The sequence below is a fragment of the Manacus candei genome, unplaced genomic scaffold (assembly GCF_025592945.1).
Source record: "Manacus candei isolate 608988 ecotype Guabito, Panama unplaced genomic scaffold, ASM2559294v1 h1tg000024l, whole genome shotgun sequence".
Classification (NCBI taxonomy): domain Eukaryota; kingdom Metazoa; phylum Chordata; class Aves; order Passeriformes; family Pipridae; genus Manacus; species Manacus candei.
Genome location: NW_026138072.1, coordinates 1,773,570 through 1,794,637, shown reverse-complemented (window position 1 = coordinate 1,794,637; position 21,068 = coordinate 1,773,570). Strand labels below are relative to the sequence as shown.

The 21,068-nt window shown below is 36.9% G+C and overlaps 1 protein-coding gene across 6 annotated transcripts in view; it reads left to right on the top strand.

Moving 5' to 3' along the window:
* SMARCA2 (SWI/SNF related, matrix associated, actin dependent regulator of chromatin, subfamily a, member 2) overlaps positions 1 to 21,068 on the top strand; it is a 117,850-nt gene that overhangs the window by 57,873 nt on the left and 38,909 nt on the right. For all 6 annotated transcript variants that reach the window (XM_051788432.1, XM_051788435.1, XM_051788433.1 and 3 more), the window contains 14 exons: positions 458 to 558; positions 852 to 999; positions 2,618 to 2,781; positions 4,273 to 4,339; positions 4,913 to 5,023; positions 6,434 to 6,676; positions 6,984 to 7,097; positions 8,345 to 8,452; positions 10,822 to 10,908; positions 11,814 to 11,860; positions 13,284 to 13,450; positions 16,732 to 16,895; positions 17,627 to 17,854; positions 19,852 to 19,929. In XM_051788432.1, the coding sequence (XP_051644392.1) occupies positions 458 to 558; positions 852 to 999; positions 2,618 to 2,781; positions 4,273 to 4,339; positions 4,913 to 5,023; positions 6,434 to 6,676; positions 6,984 to 7,097; positions 8,345 to 8,452; positions 10,822 to 10,908; positions 11,814 to 11,860; positions 13,284 to 13,450; positions 16,732 to 16,895; positions 17,627 to 17,854; positions 19,852 to 19,929 (1,827 nt within the window). The remainder of the gene's footprint in view (positions 1 to 457; positions 559 to 851; positions 1,000 to 2,617; positions 2,782 to 4,272; positions 4,340 to 4,912; positions 5,024 to 6,433; positions 6,677 to 6,983; positions 7,098 to 8,344; positions 8,453 to 10,821; positions 10,909 to 11,813; positions 11,861 to 13,283; positions 13,451 to 16,731; positions 16,896 to 17,626; positions 17,855 to 19,851; positions 19,930 to 21,068) is intronic.

Sequence of the window (21,068 nt, the reverse complement as noted above, 5' to 3'; positions counted from 1 at the left end):
GCCAGAAAACAGACTATCTTAAAAAGAGTAAAAATAACTGGGTTTAAAAAGTTAAGAAACTAGAAGCCTAAAATAGTAGTCCTTGACAGTTTTTCAAGCTTTATTAATTTATCACACATGTAGAATATGATATAAAAATCAACATGGTATTAGAATCCTGTCCTTGAACATGGTACTCAGAGAAAGCTTTTTGAAAGTAAGATCATTAAAGGGGAAATAGTTTTTATTTCAAAGTAGCATGACTTTCTGTTGTTTAATATATGTCAAAAATTAATCATCTTGTTATGCTACAGTGCAGTTTCATTGTAGAATAGATGTGAGTTGAACTTTGTGATTCAGATGTGTGTCGTAAAGCATTGACCAGTGAAAGTTACTAGTATGTGAATGCCAGTTGAAGGTATGACTGAGGAACATATTGCACTTCCCAGCACCTCTGTTCTCTTTCTGTATTCTGTAGGATGAGGAGGAAGAATCAAGCAGATTAGAAGCAGATGAGAAGATACTCCTGGATCCTAACAGCGAGGAAGTTTCTGAAAAAGATGCAAAGCAAATCATTGAGTGAGTGTTCCTTAGGTGCTGTTTTTTGTTAAGAATTGTGATTTCTTACAGTGGCATTTCCCAAGAGTAACTTTCTCTAGATTACAGTGAGTTGTGGTAGCTTCTCTGGCATGAATATCTGCAGAAGGAGCATGATCATTTAATTGTGTACTGTTTATAAAGAATCCTGCACCCTTTGATGTACTCATCTCAGTTGAGGACTTTCACTGTTTCTTTAGATATACATATGTAAGCTATGGTCAAAAAAATATTTGTTTGTGGGAATTCACCTGAGTTCTTTTTCTGCTTTCCAGGACAGCCAAACAAGATGTGGATGATGAATATAGCATGCAATATAGTGCTAGAGGGTCTCAGTCCTACTACACTGTTGCTCATGCAATCACTGAAAGGGTGGAAAAGCAGTCTTCCCTTCTTATTAATGGCACACTAAAACATTATCAGGTGAGAAATCATTAAAATACTTAACACTTGGAATTACTCCTAGCATTTCAGTGTGGTATTTCAAGTGGCAAACTGAAAATTTGTTAAGATATACAAGATCTCTACTAGGTTAGAATTTGGGAATATGGACAAAGCAATGACAGTTATCTATCATGGATGATGTTTCATACATACTGCTTGAATAATAATACCAGCTTTCTGCATATACCTCTACCTTTTTTTCATTGCACATGAATAATATATTGATTTTGCTATCATTCTCATTGAACTGTAATTTCAGTTCTTATTGTTCTACTTTGTGGTGGATTAACAACATTTTCCTTCTTCAGTATTTAGAAGTTTAGGATTTTATTTTTTAATTAAGATCCTAGTATTTCAGTGCAGTGATGATACAATTTGGAAATAAGAAAAATAGTTTACTGTGGAGGTTAGTGTAACATGTTCTTTACCGACTTTCACTGGATTTAGTAACTAGGAACTTCTGTATCAGACATAAGCTGGATTCAGGTGTGATTGAAAATGTCTTTGATGCGTGTTTTCAACAGTTCTGCATTTGTACAACTTTGTAGGAAACTAGACCTGCATTTTTTCTCTAGTCAGAACATTATTTCTATATCCACATAAAATAAAGAATAATGATGCAGACACGATAGTTTTCCTATTCTTGATTCTGAAGCTACTTTGTAAGTGGGACATGCAGTGGCAGTACAAATTCTGATCAACTCCTGCTAGTTTAATACATAAATATGAATCAGTCCACATGTGGGTAAAGCCAGTGAATTGGCAACATTGTTTTGGAGACTGTCTCCCAGGGACAGCAGAATGTTACTTGAGGCACATAGAGTTTTCTGTCTGAACTTCCTCAGGACGCTTAATTTTCTGCTTGCTCCATGCATGAGACACACCAGAAGTCTGGATCTTAGAAGCAGAAACTTACTTTGCACGTCCATCAGTAATGTGATATACACATATGTGGAATTCTCTCTGATAAGGGAATAGTGCTTTCTAGCAGTACCCTTCGGAGTGTGAAATTCTGATACGTAGACATTGCCAAACTACAGTACCCTGGCTTCCTTCCAGCTCTGAAATTTTATACACAAGGCATATTTGGATGAAGTTGTCCTACTCTGGCGTATGGAGGTTTGGACAGCAGGCACTAAATGGACATGTGCTACAAGTGCTTTAGCATAACAATAATGCATTTGGCAAGGATGAGGCTTACATGTTTTGCACAGATTTGATGGTGTTGGTTTTGAAAGATTTTAATTGACACAGGCAAATGGCATACAATACACACAGAAAGTTTTAGTATTTGACAGCTGAAATTGAAGAACAAACTCTTGCAGTGGTGTTTATCAGCCTTACATGTGAGTGCCTCTGTTGCTTTGTCTGCAGTACTAAAACCTCCTTGTATGAAATTCAACTTCATTGTGAAGACTTGGCTAAACAGGAGTGATGCTTTCCCTGTAAAGGTAGACAGGGGGCCCCATGCATATAGTATTACTGCAGGAAATGCAGCATGTATGTAAACAGGGACATCAGAACATTGGTTCTCTACTGCTGATGTTAGTTACTTGTGTGAGTTTTAAATAACTGAAATTATTATTCTTCATTTCAGCTCCAGGGACTGGAATGGATGGTTTCACTCTATAATAACAATCTGAATGGAATTTTAGCTGATGAAATGGGACTAGGAAAGACAATACAGACTATTGCACTCATTACTTACCTGATGGAGCACAAAAGACTCAATGGCCCCTATCTCATCATTGTACCCTTGTCGTAAGTAATGGATCTCTTTCTAGAATTGGCATCCTGAGCATTGCAGATTGGTTTATTTGAAACACAACACACTGACAAGACCAGAAAGCTGATAAAGCACTTGATTCTACTAATTTTGGCGAGCGGGAGTGGTTTGAATTTACTCTAATTCACTCTTAAGCCGCTAGAGGGGGATGTTTTTTCTTTCCATGCATGCAGTTTTCCATTCATCTTTTAACTCTGATATTAAAAATCTGTTGCTTAATTCTTTAAACATCTGGCTCTTCATCTGATACCATGTAAGCATGCTTTAATGAGGTTGGATGATCTTTTAAGTACTATATAGCTAGCCCTGGATATATATAGCCTCGATGAGTGATATTCACACTTTTGTCAGGTGTCCAGATTATGAGTGTTTATTGTGCTGTCCTCCTTTGGCTTTTCCTTAGTTTTCCAAGATGATGCTTGTTTTATAGATGACTTGTAATGCATTTTTCTTTCTCTGAAGGTGTGGTGTGGGTTTTAGTGGTCTGGATAAAAAAATGCAAGGCACTGCAAAACAAATGTAGGAGATTGAGGGGTTGTTTGCTTCATTTTTCTGTAAGTGACTTGATTGATGTGCAGAAGCTCCTTGGCCTTTTCACTAACTGATTTGTCCTCCAGTTGTGCTGTGCGTGCAGATCTGTTGCAGGATTAGGAATAATTTGATTTGTGGTCATTTCTTGATTTCTTTTGAGGTGTCCTGCCTTCTGGCAATGCTCCAGTAGCAACTGATGGACTAAGATAAATGCCATAGCTGTGCCTAATTGTATGAATATGAATTATGAGCTCTAGTATGAAAAGAAACATCTGGGAGAAGATCTATATAGTAAAACAAAGTTAAAAATAAAGGGAAAGTGTTATTAATGTCAGTTTTTACATGGGTACAGTAAAAGTACCAAATTTCTCTTAAGTACTCTGTAATGATTTTTTTATGTTTCTGGAAGAGGGAAGCTGAAACTTCTTTCTTGCATACATTTCAAAAGCTGCCTTTCTCTGCCCTTTCTAAATAGCTAGTATTGCTGCCATCACAGGTCCAATAAGAAAGGGAAAAAGAAACACAAGCAGCTGAAAAACCACGAAATCATTTTTTACTGTTTTCTTCTGATGGTTTTGGATCATAAGTAGCATAAAAGAACTTACGAATCTATTTTTCTCTTCAAAGTATTTTGTTCTTTTTCTTAGTATGTTCCAAAATACAAAGGTGCATGTAAAACACTACTCTTACTGGTTTCAGAGAGGCCCCTGAATATAAACTGAAAGAGTGTTTCACATATTTTTTGTGCTTACTTCCCTCTGAGATGCTTGTATTTTATTACAGTATATAAAGTGCATATTTAAAAATATGCTGTTATTTGTGGTGTTGGATTACATAAAATGTGTTGAAAAGCTGGCAGCCACTTGGAAACATTTATGAAGTTTGACCTGCAAATGATGAAACATGTTACTTTTTCTTTATAATCTCTTTGATAGGACCTTATCCAATTGGACATATGAATTTGACAAATGGGCTCCTTCTGTGGTGAAGATATCTTACAAGGTTTGATTTGCTTGTTATATGACAATAGAATTAAAGGAATGAGACTAGGGCCAGTTTTTCTACTGTCTCTGCATGCATTTAGTCTGTTTGCTCATTAGATTTTTTGATGTATGTCAGGGCCTAAGCATGAAATTAATCACACTTAAGAAGACTGTAATAAACTGTAAAAGACTAGAGGAAAATCACTGTAAAAAAACTGTAAAAAATGCAGAATAAAATTGTTAATTATCGTATTGCAAGGCTTCTGGTGAGACTAATACAAATGGTGACTACTTCACATTTTAAACATAGCTAAATACTTTCTTATTTGCCTACTGTACTAGTGATATGGCCAAACAATTTGTAAGGAGGCCAGACCATTGGCTACGTATTTTCATGACCGCCATAAACAGCTTTACAGTCTAGCAACTGTTTAGGGAAGGCACTCTGAAGAAGTCTGGAACGTATCAATGTATTATTTACAGAACTGTAGGATTACAAGTTGATGTAGTTACTCATTGTCTGCTAATTCAGAAAAAAAGTATTTTCTTCATCAGAATAAAGAGTAACTAGTAACTTCTCTCTCTCTTCTAGGGTACACCTGCAATGCGCCGCTCACTTGTTCCTCAGCTTCGGAGTGGAAAATTCAATGTTCTTTTAACTACTTACGAGTACATAATAAAGGACAAACATATCCTTGCTAAGGTAATAGACTATCCTCTCTTTACAGCAAGACCAAGACACCTTCCAATGGTGCATACCACAAAACACATTTTTGTTTTATAGGGAAGGTCCCATTGTTCTGCCTTGCAGTAAAAGTTAACCCTTCTTGGTCACAACTCTTCCCTGTGTGAACAAAAGGAATTTCTTGAATGTTGCCAAGGGACTAATTCCTTTGTGCAGTTCTGTCTGTATACCTGCCTGTCCGTGGAAGAACATGACTGTTCTCACTTCTGCATAGTATTAATATAGCCCGAATTTGCAGCAGCGACTTTAAATTTTTTCTGTTGTTTCTGACCTGAAGCTCACTCTTACTAGAGCTTTTCCAGCTATGTGGTGACTTTGTGACTAAATAGTTACCAGTATCATGAATTTGCTATCACTCACTGTCTGTCTACAGGTGTGCCTCAAGTGTAATGAATTAAATTGAAAACTATTGTACTGTAGGACTATTTCATGTACACACAAAACAGACTAGGGAAGTATTTTGCTATACAGGGAAACCATATGGTCCTCCTGTCCCACTGTTGTTAATTTTCACTTTATTTCTGTTACATAGTGCATAATTAGATTACTTGTTTGTCCTCTCTAATACAAAAGCAGTGCATTTTCGTAGTATAATTCAGAGTGTTTGAAAACAGCTTGAGACTGCAGAGTGTTTCTTTTCCTCTGGTTTTTCCCACTCTTGCTGAAAGATGGGAAGGACAGCCACTCAATCTGTCCTGGGAAATGGAATTAGGTAGCACCTATGAAAGGACAAACTGAGGCCTTTGTAGTCATATGGTCAGTGTGGCACTTGGGTTGACTATCCATGTTGTAGTACAGGTGGTAAGAGAGAGCAATATCTTTCAATATCTGCTGTGACTGCATTTAAACTTTCATATTAAGAAGTAGAAACTTTAGTTGAAAATGCAGTAACTGAGATGATTGTAATTATTCTGCTTTGTTCTCAATTGAAAATATAGGATTAGCTGAAAAGAAAGTAAGTTCAGGGTTGCTGTTGTTTGTGAGCGTACTTCGTCTGAAAATGCTTTGTCCCCTTTCAAGGTTCTTGTTTGGAGACAGATTTATTTGGAGTTATTGTGGTCTCTTTTTTCCCCCACGAACCATCTTCTGGCCTTGATTCTAATCTCTTTCTCAGAAATGGAAAGAATCTGCTGTTTGCTGTTACCATTCCTGTCAGAATTCAGCATCAGATTGAGCATACCTAGTTTTTGTCTCTGTTTGCTGCTTGCAAGGACAGTGGTATTTGCATAATGCTTGATTTGGCTTTCCTCACAGCTGAGAGTGACTAGTGTCTCAGGCTTGAAATATTTTTGTTCTACACCTGTTGGGAGAAATTGGACAATGTCTGACCTGCTGTTACTTTGCCAATTTTTCTTCTTTTTCCTTCAGATTCGGTGGAAATATATGATAGTAGATGAGGGCCATCGAATGAAGAACCATCACTGCAAGCTGACTCAGGTCTTGAATACTCACTATGTGGCCCCCAGGCGAATACTGCTGACTGGGACTCCATTGCAGAACAAACTGCCTGAACTTTGGGCTCTTCTCAACTTCCTCCTCCCAACCATTTTCAAGAGCTGTAGCACCTTTGAACAGTGGTTCAATGCTCCATTTGCCATGACTGGAGAAAGGGTACTGTGGCAGTTTTTTTTAAAAGATCAGAAACAAACCAGTTTGAAGCTCCTCTGACAACAGAAAGGAACTTATACAGAAGGATTAGTGTTTTAAATCTCTCCCTGGTACTTAGGGAGTTAAGATAACTAAAAGTCTCGTATTTTTTATGATACCAGAAAATTTTAATGTCACTGTAATTTTTGACTCAGAATCAGTTTGATCGTAAGATGCAAATAATTACTGCACATGCTTAACATTTTATGTGAGAGATGACATTGCCTAATATACTAAGTTACCTTGTAGTGACTTTTCTGAACTTCTGTAGGTGGACTTAAATGAGGAGGAAACTATTCTGATCATCCGTCGTCTCCATAAAGTACTTCGGCCCTTCTTGCTGCGAAGATTGAAGAAAGAGGTTGAGTCTCAACTGCCGGAAAAGGTTTGCAATGATAGGAGTTTTGGAAAGGGTTTAATATTGCTTTTTAAGCATTGAATAGCGTTCCTTTTTCAGATTATTTTTCAGAAGAGGACTTCTTTAGCATTTGTTATTGCTGTGATTGGTTTGTTTATAACTCTTCAGAGAAAGCTGTCCACTGAGGAAGCCTGAATACCTGAAGTTTCTGAATTCTCAGGATTCCTCACCAATCTTACAGCTTTAATTCTGTTTGTTGTCATCGTTGTAAGACATGCAGCCTCTTCCCATAGAGTCTGGTTTCAATTTGTGAGTCAGCCATAGACTGAGGATAAGACTCTCTGTCCTGTCCCATCCTCCTTGCACTCCTTGAACTTTGCTCCCATGGCTAGTTCACTGAAATTCCTAAAGGACTACTTGACTTTATGAAACAGGCAGAATTTGGTCCTGCATTATCATTCTAAAAATTGTGTGAATTTTCTTTTTGAAATTGCACAATTTTTTTTAACTAGTAGCTTTTTAATTCAGAACATAAAGTTATCTTCTGATTTGAAAGGTCATTGTTTTTGTATCTGACCAATAAAAACACAGTGACTGTAATCTGGAAATGGGGCAATGGAAAAAGAAATGGATTAAATTGGGTTATGAAATCTTTGTATTACTGTGTTTAAATCTAGTGTGCAGTTAAAAACTACTGTAGTAAATACAGTTTTACAAAGCTGAACACCATGTCAGGCTGAACGTAGGGGTCATACAGCACTTGATTAATTCACTGTGTTTTAGTGGATATTGAGAAAATGGCATATTTCTATGACAACCTAGGTAAGCATTATGCTAATTAGATACTGTGAGAGATGCTTATTTGCTGCATATACAATGATGATATTTTTATAATGTTTAACTCAATAAAGTCAACACAAAATACTTCTTTAATTACATGTTAAACGTAAAGTAAAACAAAATTAATTTTTAATTCTTTTTTTAAATTTTAAAAATTACAGAATGAGGAAAAAAATATGTTGGATAATCCTGCAGGTACATTCTTAGGATCCGGCTGTCTCATGATAGTGTGACTCACAGATAATCTTTCGAGATACTCACTGCTGTGCTTGCAGTTGGACTGCTGGTTACAGAAATTTTATGTGTTGTTAGGGTACAGATAAAAGATCAGTAGTTGCTTTGTTTTGTGTTTTCAAATGGCAAGAACTTGCAGTTAGATCTTACTGATACTGTTATATTAGTGTGTTTATGGTTGGGTTTTTGTTTTGCACTAGGTGGAATATGTGATCAAATGTGATATGTCAGCTCTTCAGAAGATCCTGTACCGTCACATGCAGGCCAAGGGAATCCTTCTTACAGATGGTTCTGAAAAAGACAAGAAGGTACAAAAGAAAGACTAAAATATGTAGGAAATACTGTATCATGATTAAACATGTTAACAATATTATTTCTGTTTTATAAAATCAGTATGTAGGCTCATACTGCAGGTTTCTTATGGAAAAAGAAATCTCTGTCAGGCACACTTTTCAGTTACAAGACTGCAGCTCATGCTTTCTTTTCACAAAAGGAAGATAATACTTGTATTCACTGTAGTTGCAGTGCCTTTCTGCAAACAGGGAATGTTAGAAAAAAACAGCATTTCCTTTGACCAATTTAATTCAATAATGTTCCTGAATAACTGTGATTGTGGCAGCAATGGCTACAGAAGGTCATTCATCTTGTCTTTCAGAGTGATTGGTTAAGTCTCATTTCAGCCAGCTAGGGCTGTACACTTGTGTTCATACTTAGAGGATCTGTTGATGACAAAGTTCTTTAAGAGAACTGTATGATTCAAAGTCATGTAGTTAGATTTAGACTATGTGTTAGTAAATGTTGATTATGCCATCATGGGACCTCATCCAGTCAATGCAGTGTAAAGAAATTGCCATTCATCAACTTTCCACATTATAACAAATGTGAAATACTGTAGTAAATGTGAAATATCTTGAACAGGCACTGCAGAACACCTAGCATGTAACAGTTTGGGTTTGCACCTTCTTGTGTATATGTTGCTGATGCAGTGCAATCAGCACATACAGTCTTTCCATAATCCTTTTTCAGATTGCCTTGGTACAGTGGGTGACTTTCTATTCAGTATCTTATTTTACCCTCCTAGTTTTGTGCAGTCAAATTGTTTTCTTTGCTGGTTCTTAATTAGAAGTCTAGACAAAACTGGTTCTTTTCACTCGATATTGGAACTCATCTTCATACTTCGAATACCTTTTAGACATTAATTTATGTTCCTTTGTTGTATTTTTTATGTAATTCTACAGTTTAATTTTGTCCAAAAAATTTCATTTTGTTTGAGTCTTCTTCCCTCTCTGATCTCTTTCTTTCACCTGCTTAGAAGCTTCTGACAATTTTGTCCTACCTGCTTCTCCACCCAGCTTTACACTTAACCAGTTCAAATTGCCTTTGTTGTCTTCTAAACACTTGCCTCTCCTTTCTCTCCCCAAGGGGCTACAATTTTTCATCCCTTGCCACCCTCTCTTAAATAATCTTTTTCTTTAGCTGTTTCTTGAAGCTCTGTTATCCCTGATACCTGTTGACAGCAGAGGGAGGTGGTTGTTAAGACCACTTGGCTTCAGTGATCAAACAACTACTGTGTTAGGAAAAAATCCTGTCTTTCTGCAGCTCTGGCCTGGACCCAGCTGAGATAAGAGAGAGTTCATTAAGCTGGAAAGCTCTAGGGAATTACATTTATAATAAATATGAACTACATTTTGGAGCAAATTGGAGAGGATTTTGAAAAGAACAAAACCAAATTTTGAATGTGTGGAGTGCCCCCTTCAAATGGATAATGTCTGCCATAGATGAAAGTTATGATTTCAGCGTACTTTCCAGAAAAGACTAGAATATTACTAGTATATATTATGACAAGTAGTGTATTCTCCCCTAGTTTTACGATTTGAAATTGCTAATTGTTTTTAAAGTCAATTTGAATTAGTCATACAATTATCTTGGAATATTGCTGCCACTCTGATTACATTTGGCATCTGAAAGTGGCAAGTCCTTGGCAATGTTACTATGATAAGATGTTCTCAAACTTTTATTCACCAGTTGCAATTAGTTGTAACCATACACTTTGGTCTAGCGCAACAGCCCGATGTGTGTCCTGGTTCTACAGAAAGGTCAACTGTAGTGTAGATTTTGAGAATATACTTCTTTTAACTATAAGATGACTCATGAATTTGGTGATCTTTAGCTTTTTAGCACCTGTGGCCCTGTGTTTTACTTGGCCTAGAGTGAGAAATCCATTATGTTAACAGACTGGAGAAGATACTGTGGAGTTAAAAAGCATCTAGCTAGAGTTGTTTCCTGTTAGAGGGTTCAGACCAGATGGAGTTTTTATGGATTCAAAGTAAACGGTATAAATAAGGAGGACAGTGGATGCTCTGCTTCACACTATGAATACTGCGGGTAGAAACATAATGCACTTTATGGATTGCTTCCGGGTCCTCCTTTTTCATTGCAGAGCATTGTTAGGACTGGTGAATTTATATAGCAAGACAACTGCACAGTAGCTTCTAGATTTTTGTTGTTTTGTTTGGTTTGGGTTTTTTTTTATTATTTTTGGGGGGGTTGTTTTTGTTCGTTGGGATTCTTTTTTAATTAGTGATGCAGTGTTCAGGTTTGGGATAAAAATATTTTCAAAAGTTTTATTCTTAAGCTAAGAAATTAATAATTCGTTTTGCATTGTTTGTACCCATAGGGAAAAGGTGGGGCTAAAACTCTAATGAATACTATCATGCAATTGAGAAAGATATGCAATCATCCATACATGTTTCAGCACATTGAGGTAAGACTGACCGGTTTGATTTTGAGGGTTGTATTTATTCAGGTGGCTATCACAACAGAATACTGCTGTAGAAGCTTATGTGTGTGGGAGGGAACATCTCTGTCCACATAATTTTTACTGGAAAGGACACATTTGAAAAAAACAGCCAACAGTCAACAACTCCCAGCTTTTTATTGTTAATCCAAAGTCTAGTTTAAAAGCATTTAATCTTATGGAACAGTGTTTTTAAAAAGTGAAGGTTTTTTTGTAAATTTAAGATATTCCAGAGCAACTTGATCTCCACATAGACTAAATTTGTGGTGTATAGACACTAGTTCAAAATGTCATGTGTAGAATCTTTGTAACTGCTAATTAAATCTGTGTAAGACTGCTAATCTTTTACAATTTCAATTAAATTGTCCTATTCCATCCACCTTGTTTTTTCAGAAAAAATGTACTATCTATATAGCATCTCTCAATAGGACCTGAAGTACATAAATATAATATATCTGGAATTATAGAAACTGTCATAAATATCTGGAATGAAGCTATGTATATGAATGAATAATTAAGTTCCTACTGTGATGTATTATCATTGTAGTTTTCACTCTTTGTTCTCTTGTATGCTGGTTAAATAAATTGCGTAATTTGCAAATGGATCTTCTAATAATCAGTATAAATTAATTAGAGTTCTGCTGTATTTGTAATCTGGTAAAATGCAGAAGTTACTTCTACAGACAATGAATTTCAAATAGTAGTAGAGGAAAACATGAAGCAGTGCACTGGGGCTACAAGGTGGTTTACAAGAGTAAAATCATCATTAAGCTCAAACCCCAACATTCATATATTTAATTTAATTTCAATAAGAATGCAAGATTTTTGGTTCCTGTGTAGTTTGTAATAGTTTATTGCTTATAACTCTACAGGAGTCCTTCGCTGAACATTTAGGCTACTCAAATGGTGTCATCAACGGGTAACTGTTTCAGTTTTTCCTATGTTGTATTGTGTTGTATTGCAGCTAATGATCACATCATTTTTCTGGAGGATGCATGCTAGCAAACTCAAGCAAACTTATAGAAAGGCAGAGGAGGCACAGGGCAGATATGTAAAGCAAAACACACTAGAAGTAGTGCTAGAAGTCTTACAGGATCTTTTCATGATCCTCCATCTCTTTCAGGATAGGCAGCAGAAAAGACTATCTTCCTTTCCCCTTATTTTGAAATAATTTAGATACCATCTGAAATTCATTGGAATGACTCTTCAGAAGTACAAGTTGGGATTTTCTTCTCCCTCGTTACTTTTGCCTTCTACTTTTTCCTCTTTACCATCTTTATTTCAAATTAAAGTAGCATTTTTTGCATAATCTGAAATGAAATAAATTTACTTTTTTTTTCTTGACACTTTGTACAACTGTCAAGTTAATGGATGCTTTCTGAACAGAAGGTGTGCACCATCCACCTGTCTTGCTTCCTGTTTAGGTGTTAATGACATTTCTTCTTTTTTTCCCCCTTAACTACTGTACCAGACTATTTGTCTCCTTAGTTAGGATACGAGAATACTTGTCTCTTAAAAAGTTTAGTCTTTTGCTGATCACAGTTTTATGCCTATCAGAAGGCTATGTATCTTCTGGACTTTATACCATTGCTAATGATACATCATATTTTGCAAGTACAGACTCGAGGTTAGAAAAACGTTGCATGAAATTTATTTTTGTAAAGTGTATCACTGTGATGCTGATTTAGAAATCCTGTTTACTTTTATTCGTTTTCTCAGTTATGGGTTGATTCAGTGCTAAGAGCCTGTTTTGCAATCCTTAGCACAGGAGACAGAAGGGCAGCTAACCAAAGCAACTGAACACTGTTCAGGGTCCCCAAGGTTGTATGGCTAAAGAGTATATCCTCTGTCAAACTCCTTCTATTACCTCTATATATTAGTTCAGTTAGCAATATTTCACTCCCATGTGCATAATAATTGATTGGAAACAGAGTTTTCAACATGTGCCTGATGAATACAATTTGCAACTACAGTTGCAGTTGAAAGTTGTTTTCAATACCAGTTGAAGACAAAACTAGGAGGTGAATGTTTTAACTGATAAAATGCTTATCTAGGTAAGAAATAATGTTTGTTTTGATAAATAATTGAATTTCATAAAGGAAGGTATTCTGTGTGATTGAAAGTCTGCACAGTTTTTGTAATTGAAGAAAAATCAGAAAAATGGGAATTCACATGTGTGTTTATTTTTTTATTTTAATCATCATAAACAATTTTAAAGAAAGAAAGGTGCTATAATCTTGTTTGGATTAAGTAAATTAGTCTCTTTGGTCTGACACAATAATGACTGCAAACTTTTAAATGTAGGCTCATTCTGGCATTTACTGTGCTGTTTTTCTCAACAGAGCTGAACTTTATCGGGCTTCAGGGAAGTTTGAGCTACTCGATCGCATTCTACCAAAGTTACGAGCTACTAACCACCGTGTGCTTCTTTTTTGTCAAATGACATCACTAATGACCATTATGGAAGACTACTTTGCATTTCGAAATTTCCTTTACTTGCGTCTCGATGGTAAGCTAAATGGAAAAAAAAGGATAATTAGCAAGATAGGTAGCATTCTTCATTAGTTTGGGCATGGAAGCCCTGGGTTCTCTTCATGGTGTCTTCCTAGCACACCAGTGCTGTGATGTGACTATACAAAAGTGTAAACAGGTTCAAAAAATTACTTTATAAATCTGCAAGGATATTTATCATGAAATTATGACAGTAGACCCTTAAGCTGCAATTTACTGGAATTTTCCTTATTCTTCCAGACAAGGTACTGAGCAAGATATGTTTTTGTCTCTGTTCATAGAGTTAAGTAATTTTCCCTCGCTCTTTCAGTATTTTCTCTCATCTGTTTAACCTGCAGATTATTTGGTTAGGGGATTGTTTTGATGAGCGCTCAGGTCTGTTCATGAAATGCAGATTATGTAGAAATTTGATGCTTAGGGGCTCATCTCTTTTTCACAAAGGGTTTAAAATCCAGAGTCCCAATCGGTCATCACTGTCTAAGTTGTCTGAAGATATTCTCGTGATAAGAGATGGTAATGCCACGGCTGTGCCTACATTCCAGTGTAAAAATCAAATTCATTGATTTTTATCAGTTTAAAGTTCAACTGCTGTTCTCCACAGTCTGAATTTCAGGGATGGGTAAATCAGTACCTGTAGCTTTCTTTGTGAATTTCCCAGGAAAATCAGGAGCCTTGATTCCTTCATGTGTAGATAAGTTTTACTACCTTTGAATGAAAAGATGATTTAGAAATATTGTGGAGTATTGTTCAATATCTTTGTTCAGTATATTTATTGACTATTCAGTAGGTTTATTGATTTTCTAGATGAGGAGATCAAGTATACGCTCAGTAAATTCATGGTGACACCAAGTTGAGTGGGAATGTTGATTTAGTCTGCTGGAGAGTAGCAGGGCTCCACAGAGGGATCTGGACAGGCTGAATTATTGGCCAAGGCCAGTGGTGTGGGGTTCAACAAGGCCAAGTACCAGGTCCTGCCCTTGAGTCACAACAACCCCAGACAGTGCTACAGGCAGGGGGAGGAATGGCTGGAAAGCTGCCCAGCAGAAAAGGACCTGAGGATGCTGGTGAAAAGCAGCTGAACATGATCCAGCAGTGTGCCCAGGTGGCCAAGAAGGCCAGTGGTATCCTGGCCTGTATCAGCAATAGTGTGTCCCGCAGGACCAGGGCAGTGATCATCCCTCTGTCCTCAGCATTGATGAGGCCACACCTCGAGTCCTGTGTGTCCTGTTCTGGGGCCCTCAGTTCATCGAGGTGCTGGAGCAGGTCCAGAAAAGGACAATGGATCTGGTAAAGGGTCTAGAGGATAAGTTAAACAGGGAGTGGCAGAGGGAGTTGGAGTTATTTAGCCTGGAGAACATAAGGCTGAGAGGGAACCTTATCATTCTCTACAGCATCCTGAAAGGAGGTTGTAGCCAGATGGTGGTCGGCCTCTTCTACTGGGCAGCTAGCGACAGGATAAGAGGACATAGTCTTAAGCTGCACCAGGAGAGGTTTAGGTTGGACGTTAGGAGGAATTTCTTCACAGGAAGGATGATTAAACTTTGGAATGGATGGAATAGACTACTCAGGGAGGTGGTGGAGTCACCTGAAGGTGTTTAAGAAAAGACTGAATGTGGCATTTAGTGCCATGGTCTAGTTGATGTGATGGTGTTCAGTTAAAGGTCGTACTTGATGATCTCAGGGGTCTTTTCCAACCTAGTTGATTCTCTGATTCATTCTGCAATTCTGTAAAAGGAAAATAGGGTATCCCACCTGAGTTTTAAACCTGTTTGCCGCAGAATGTCTTTGTCAAAACTGTCCTAAGAACATACTAGCATGCTATCAAAGCCCTCTTCACACCTCTGGCCTGCAGGTGTTTTAATGCTTCCATTCAAGAAGGATTAATTATATTACATTTTAAATGTTTTAAATAACCTTACATCATGTGTTTTTAAATTAATTCTTTTTCATGCCAGGGTGTTTACAGCAAGATGTGGTATGGTAAATACACCTCCTTGTTTTAAGATTTTCCAGGTATTTCATTAAATTAGATGGACCGTTTTTCTTCTTTTCAAATTTTGTAATTATCTACCATACTGGAATGCAATCTTTATGTAGATTGTATCCATCTGTCTTCTCATTTAGAGTGTTTTTACCCAATTGATGTGGGTACCTTACCCAGTTAAGGGGTTCAGTGGGCCAGCAGTTTGGCTGTGTGGTTGTGGTGGCTCTGGGTGGGATGGAGTTAACTTTCCTCCCGGCAACCCATATAGTGCTGTGCTTTGCATTTGTGGTTTAGCAGGGTTGATAACTCTCCAGTGATACCACTCCAGTGTTTTGGCTATTGCTGAGCAGCACTCCAGAGTGTCAAAGCTTTCTCTGCAAACCACCCCTCCATCTCGGAGGCTGGTAGGCTGAAGGTGAACTGGGACCCAGATGAGACAGTTGACCAAACTGACAAAATGGATGCAAACAGCAATACAAGCTGAGGGAAGAGGATGCAGGGACATTCCTTGTTGTGGCATTTGTCTTCCCAGTTACTCCTTATGAGTGCTGAGATCCTACTGTCCAGGAAGTGGGTGGACATCTGGCTGGTGATGGGAAGTAGTAAATACATTCCTCTTCTTGCCTTGCTGGCATATACACCTTTCACTTTTATTAAGCTGTCTTTTTATCAGCATGGGAGCTTTTCTGTCCTATTTTCTCCCCCTGTACTGTTGAGTTGGGGGGGCGGGTAAGGGGATGTATCTGGCAACCAGCTGTGGTCAACCCACTGTAATAATAAAAAAAGCTTCATCTTCTGTACATATATCATCCTCAAGATAGGACATTTTAAGAATTTTCAGTCCTTTGGTATTAATTATGACTCTGAAGGCAAACAGGGATATTTTGATAAATCTCTATATAAGTAGCTTTTAAAAATATTTAATGCTATTACAGCCAGAAGGCATTAATCAAAGCTAGAGGTCTTTTCTGTTTGTGTATAGTAACTTCAGTTGAAATTTATGTGAGTCATGAAAATGTATAACAATGTTAGCCAACATTTTAAGATTTACTTTTTAAAATTCAAGATAAATACTTTTAAAGAGATATTTAGAAGTCCATCTCTTACATGTGATAGGCAGTTGACTAAAACATTTGTGGACAGTGTTTATTCTGTGCGACATAAAATGTGGCAGAGGTGTCAAAGAGCAGTGCACTAAAATTACCCTTCCGCTTGTACTTTTAGCAACTGACATTGTATTTATATTATTTCAGTTCACATCTTTTTATGGGATATTCATATTTTTTTCTTTTCAGGCACAACAAAGTCAGAGGATCGAGCTGCTCTGTTGAAGAAGTTCAATGAACCTGGATCACAATACTTTATCTTCTTGCTGAGTACAAGGGCTGGAGGGCTAGGCTTAAATCTCCAGGCTGCTGACACTGTTATAATCTTTGATAGCGACTGGAATCCTCATCAGGTTATTTTTATTTTCTTATCTTCATGAAATGTGCAAAGAATTCATGATTCACTTTTGAGTTGCTTCTTTAAATAGGAGATATAACCTGGAATGAAAGGAGAAAAATCCAGGTAAGTCATAAAATGCTGCTTTGAGAGGAATTAGTGAGGCAAACTGCCACGATCAAGAAGTGTTTTGGTTTGAATCACTGAACTAATTCTGTGTCTGCGTATATATTTTATCTGAGTTTCAGGGTATCCTCAGAGCTAGGAGTGTTACAAATGTTCTTCATTTGTATAACTGTGCTCATTCTTTAACCCTTAGGACATAATAACTAACGCTGCCTTTTCAGCCTTCGGGAGGTAGGTTGCAGCACTTCAGTAAAGGTTGTGCTGAATGCTGCCTGTTTCATGAAATCGGTAACCATGTGAGTGCAGAAGGTCTTGACCTGAGATACACTGTTGGTGTAGTGGTTAGTACTGAGAATGGATCACCAGGAAAAGAGGATATCAGACCCCTTTGGCTTATTTAAAAAAGCCAAAAGATGTAACTGAAGTATGTCTTTTCCACCTTTTTTTTTCCCCTTTTTGTTTTTAAGAATGGAAGTGAGATATCTCTTGGAGTACATAGCCATGTGTGTGTTTTCAGCGATTTCACTTATCTGTGCAAATCACATCATAGCCAATGATGTGTAAAAGTAAGAGAAGAGAGACTAAAAAGAGTTTTACTCTCTCTATGTGTTTTCCTAACAGGACTTGCAGGCACAAGATAGAGCTCACCGAATTGGTCAGCAGAATGAAGTTCGAGTCCTGCGACTGTGCACTGTGAACAGTGTGGAAGAGAAGATACTTGCTGCTGCAAAGTATAAGCTGAATGTAGATCAAAAAGTTATTCAGGCAGGAATGTTTGATCAGAAATCTTCAAGCCATGAAAGGAGAGCCTTCCTACAGGCTATACTGGAGCATGAAGAAGAAAATGAGGTAAGATAGGTAGAAATTATTAGAAAGAGGATGTTTCAGGAAGTATGGAGTAATTTTTGCCATAGCACAGCATCAGTGTTTAAAGTAAGCATTGATGTTGGTGTCTGACTTCTAACAGCAGACTGAAGATTTGCAGGAATACTTCTGTGTGAACAGAGACTATACAAAATTTGCCTAAACACTAAAACTCTTGAGGGACTAAGAGGGATTGAATTTGCACCATCCTGCACATTACTTCTTCATTACTGCAGCACTGAAAACAAATTTGAGTATCATATGAGAGATTAACTAGAAAAAAGTAAATCTCTCAGCTAAAAGTTAATATATCAACAATAATATCAACCATATTAAAACAACTTTGACTTGCAAATATATACTAGCACATCTAAAAAAGAGGTTGTGTAGCGATCACCTAGTTAAATATTCCCATGCTAAGCATGCTTTAAACTTGTCACACTTACATGTAGAGCACTGTTTGTACTTTCTTAGTGGTTTTTGTAAGTTTAGCATTGAAACTCCCTTATTTTTCTTTCTTCTTTCCTCTTTGCACTGTTTTTTCTTTCAGCAGTGCTAGATAAAGGAAAGAGGTAATTTCTGTGTATTTTGAAAGATTTATCAGAATAACAGCAGTGTATCACAAGTGATTAAAAGTAACTTGTTCATGGAGTAATTTTGTATTAGCACTGGTGTTTATTTTTAGTTTTTTCTTCTACCAAGTCTACCTTATTGGCAACAGGATTGTTCACACATCCTGTTAACCACAGATAATACGGACACAGCTCCTGCTGTGTGATCCCTGATTTTTTTCAGATCAACAGTTACTTTGAGGTGGTAGGAAGTGTATGAAACCTCCAGGATGATCACATTCATAGAAAAATCTTTTTTTTTTCTCTGTATGTAACCATGTGACTTCCTTTTTTTGAACATTGAAGGAGAAGTGAGTAGAAGTAAGAAGAACCAGCTATCACTTTCCAATTTGCTTTGTTCATGTTAAATTATATGTTCATTAAGGTACAAAGGTGTTCTTTGAGAATTGCATCAATAAGAACTGGGGGTTTTTTTCTGAGTTATAGAAATCCTACCACTGGAGGGAAGATAGGTGGATATATAAAGGCCTTTTTTCTTCATTTCAGAAAAATAATAGCTACAGGATATTAGGTTTTTGGGGTGTTATATGCAGCATCCTATACTCCCATTATACTGGATTCAAAATATGAGTTTTCATGAAGAATTATAGGTCTCTGGTGTACTGTAATAACAGGTTTAGAAAACCCTATGAAGGAATCACTGTAGTTTTACCATTTCGAGTGACCTGTTTTCTGTGCTTTCATAATAATTCAGGGAGGGAAACTGAAATTGTGGACTCTGATTGTGTTAAAATGGGTATCATAAGTGTTTAGCTTTAACATTTTTCATTGAATGCTACAGTTTTGAATTGTTTTTCAAGTGTCTGTTTCTGTTTTTATGACATAACTGATTTTGTCAAAGTAAAATTTTCACATCTCAATTTGTAAGCAGACAGTGGACAAGAGAAAGGGATTCAGCAGTGTTATTTTCCAGTATAAAGACATATTTCTTTTTTTTTTCATTTAATCAGGACTTCTTCATTCTCCGTGCTTTGGCAGCAAAGACCTCAAAATGTAGAATAGTATATCTGGGGGAGCACTGTAGAACAGCAGAATGAAAATACATTTTAACCAAAGCACTGACTATGCTTCTGACCCAGGAAAACCACAACCCAAATTTTCCTCATTGTGTACTTGTTCATTTCCACATTCTTGAATTAAGAAGGTAGTATTAAGTCCCAGTTGTCTCTCTGATTGTTATTTTTGTGTAACTCTGAATAGCTGAACATTTTAAAAGTTTTAGTTTCACTTTTGAGTGTTTCACGCGTGTTGTCTGAGAGGGAGGGTCAGTGAAGCTCTGACTTGATGAAGGCTGTTACTTCAAATTGCATGTAACTTCTTTCTAATAATTTTATCCATCTTTTTAACCAGGAGGAAGATGAAGTTCCTGATGATGAGACTCTGAATCAGATGATTGCTCGACGTGAGGAGGAATTTGATCTCTTTATGGTAAGGATGATGTGATTATAAGTAGATTATCTTCTCCAGTGTTTTTAACTAAGGCTTTAACCTTTTGTCATTAAATTTTGGAAAACTTTATTGGAGGAATATGCTTTATTTACTTGCATTGTTTATCTGAGGGAAGAAGTGTAGTCTGCTTAAACACCGAGTTCCTCACATGGCAGAAAGACTCAGAGATCCTTGCTGTCAGTACAGTGAAAAAGTGACAATCTGGAGGAAGAATCTGACACAACCTGAGAAATTTGTAGTGCGAAAACTGTAGTCACAGTTTGGCTTGCTAATCCTACAGCATCCTTTTGCTATTCAACATTTCTTCTTCCTTTTGGGCTTTGATGTTGGCAAGGACAACTACAGGAGCTTAACTAGATAGCGAAGTAGTAGACTTACACTGTTGTTTTCTTGGTGGGTTAGCTGGAGTTTGCTGATGGTTTTGTCAAGGGCCCAGTTACTTGCATCTCTGCTGCTACAGCTGTTGAACAGTTACCAAAATAGAGCTAGTGACAGTAGTTCAAATGTAAGCCACTCATTTTTATTACTACTTCCCTTTTTGTTAATGCTACTGCAGCACTGATGGAATAATTACTAAAATGTCTGTATAGGCATGGCTCTTGCCTCTTTGAATGTTATCTCAGAAAAACTGAAATCTCTAAAGTCAGGCTGCACAGAAAATGAGTGGTTACAGACACCTGTCTTTTTAAACTTTGTGTCAGTGATTCGGATGTAAGGAGATTTACGTGACAGAAACCAAGAGGTAGCCTTTCAATCCAAAACTCAAAAGAAATAGTTTCATCCAAATTATTGACTGAAGGTACCCTGATTTCTGTGAAAGTAGATTTGTTCTGGTAGTAGGAGAACTTCTTAGTATTTCTTCTTCAGACTCAGAAGGGAAGAACTAATCCTTGAGTTGAAAGTAGCTGACGAATTCATGTCTATTAGCAGGAAATTTTTAAAACTTCATCTTTTAGTATTAAATTTGAATTGTGTGGATGTAATTTATGTTTTTCATATTAATTGACATGGAAGTTTTTAGGGGAAAGTAAAGAATTGCAGTAGATAATAAAAATTTGAAAAGGCTTTGAAGGCCAGAGTTTGAAAATAGTAAGATAGAAAGAATGCAGTGAAATATT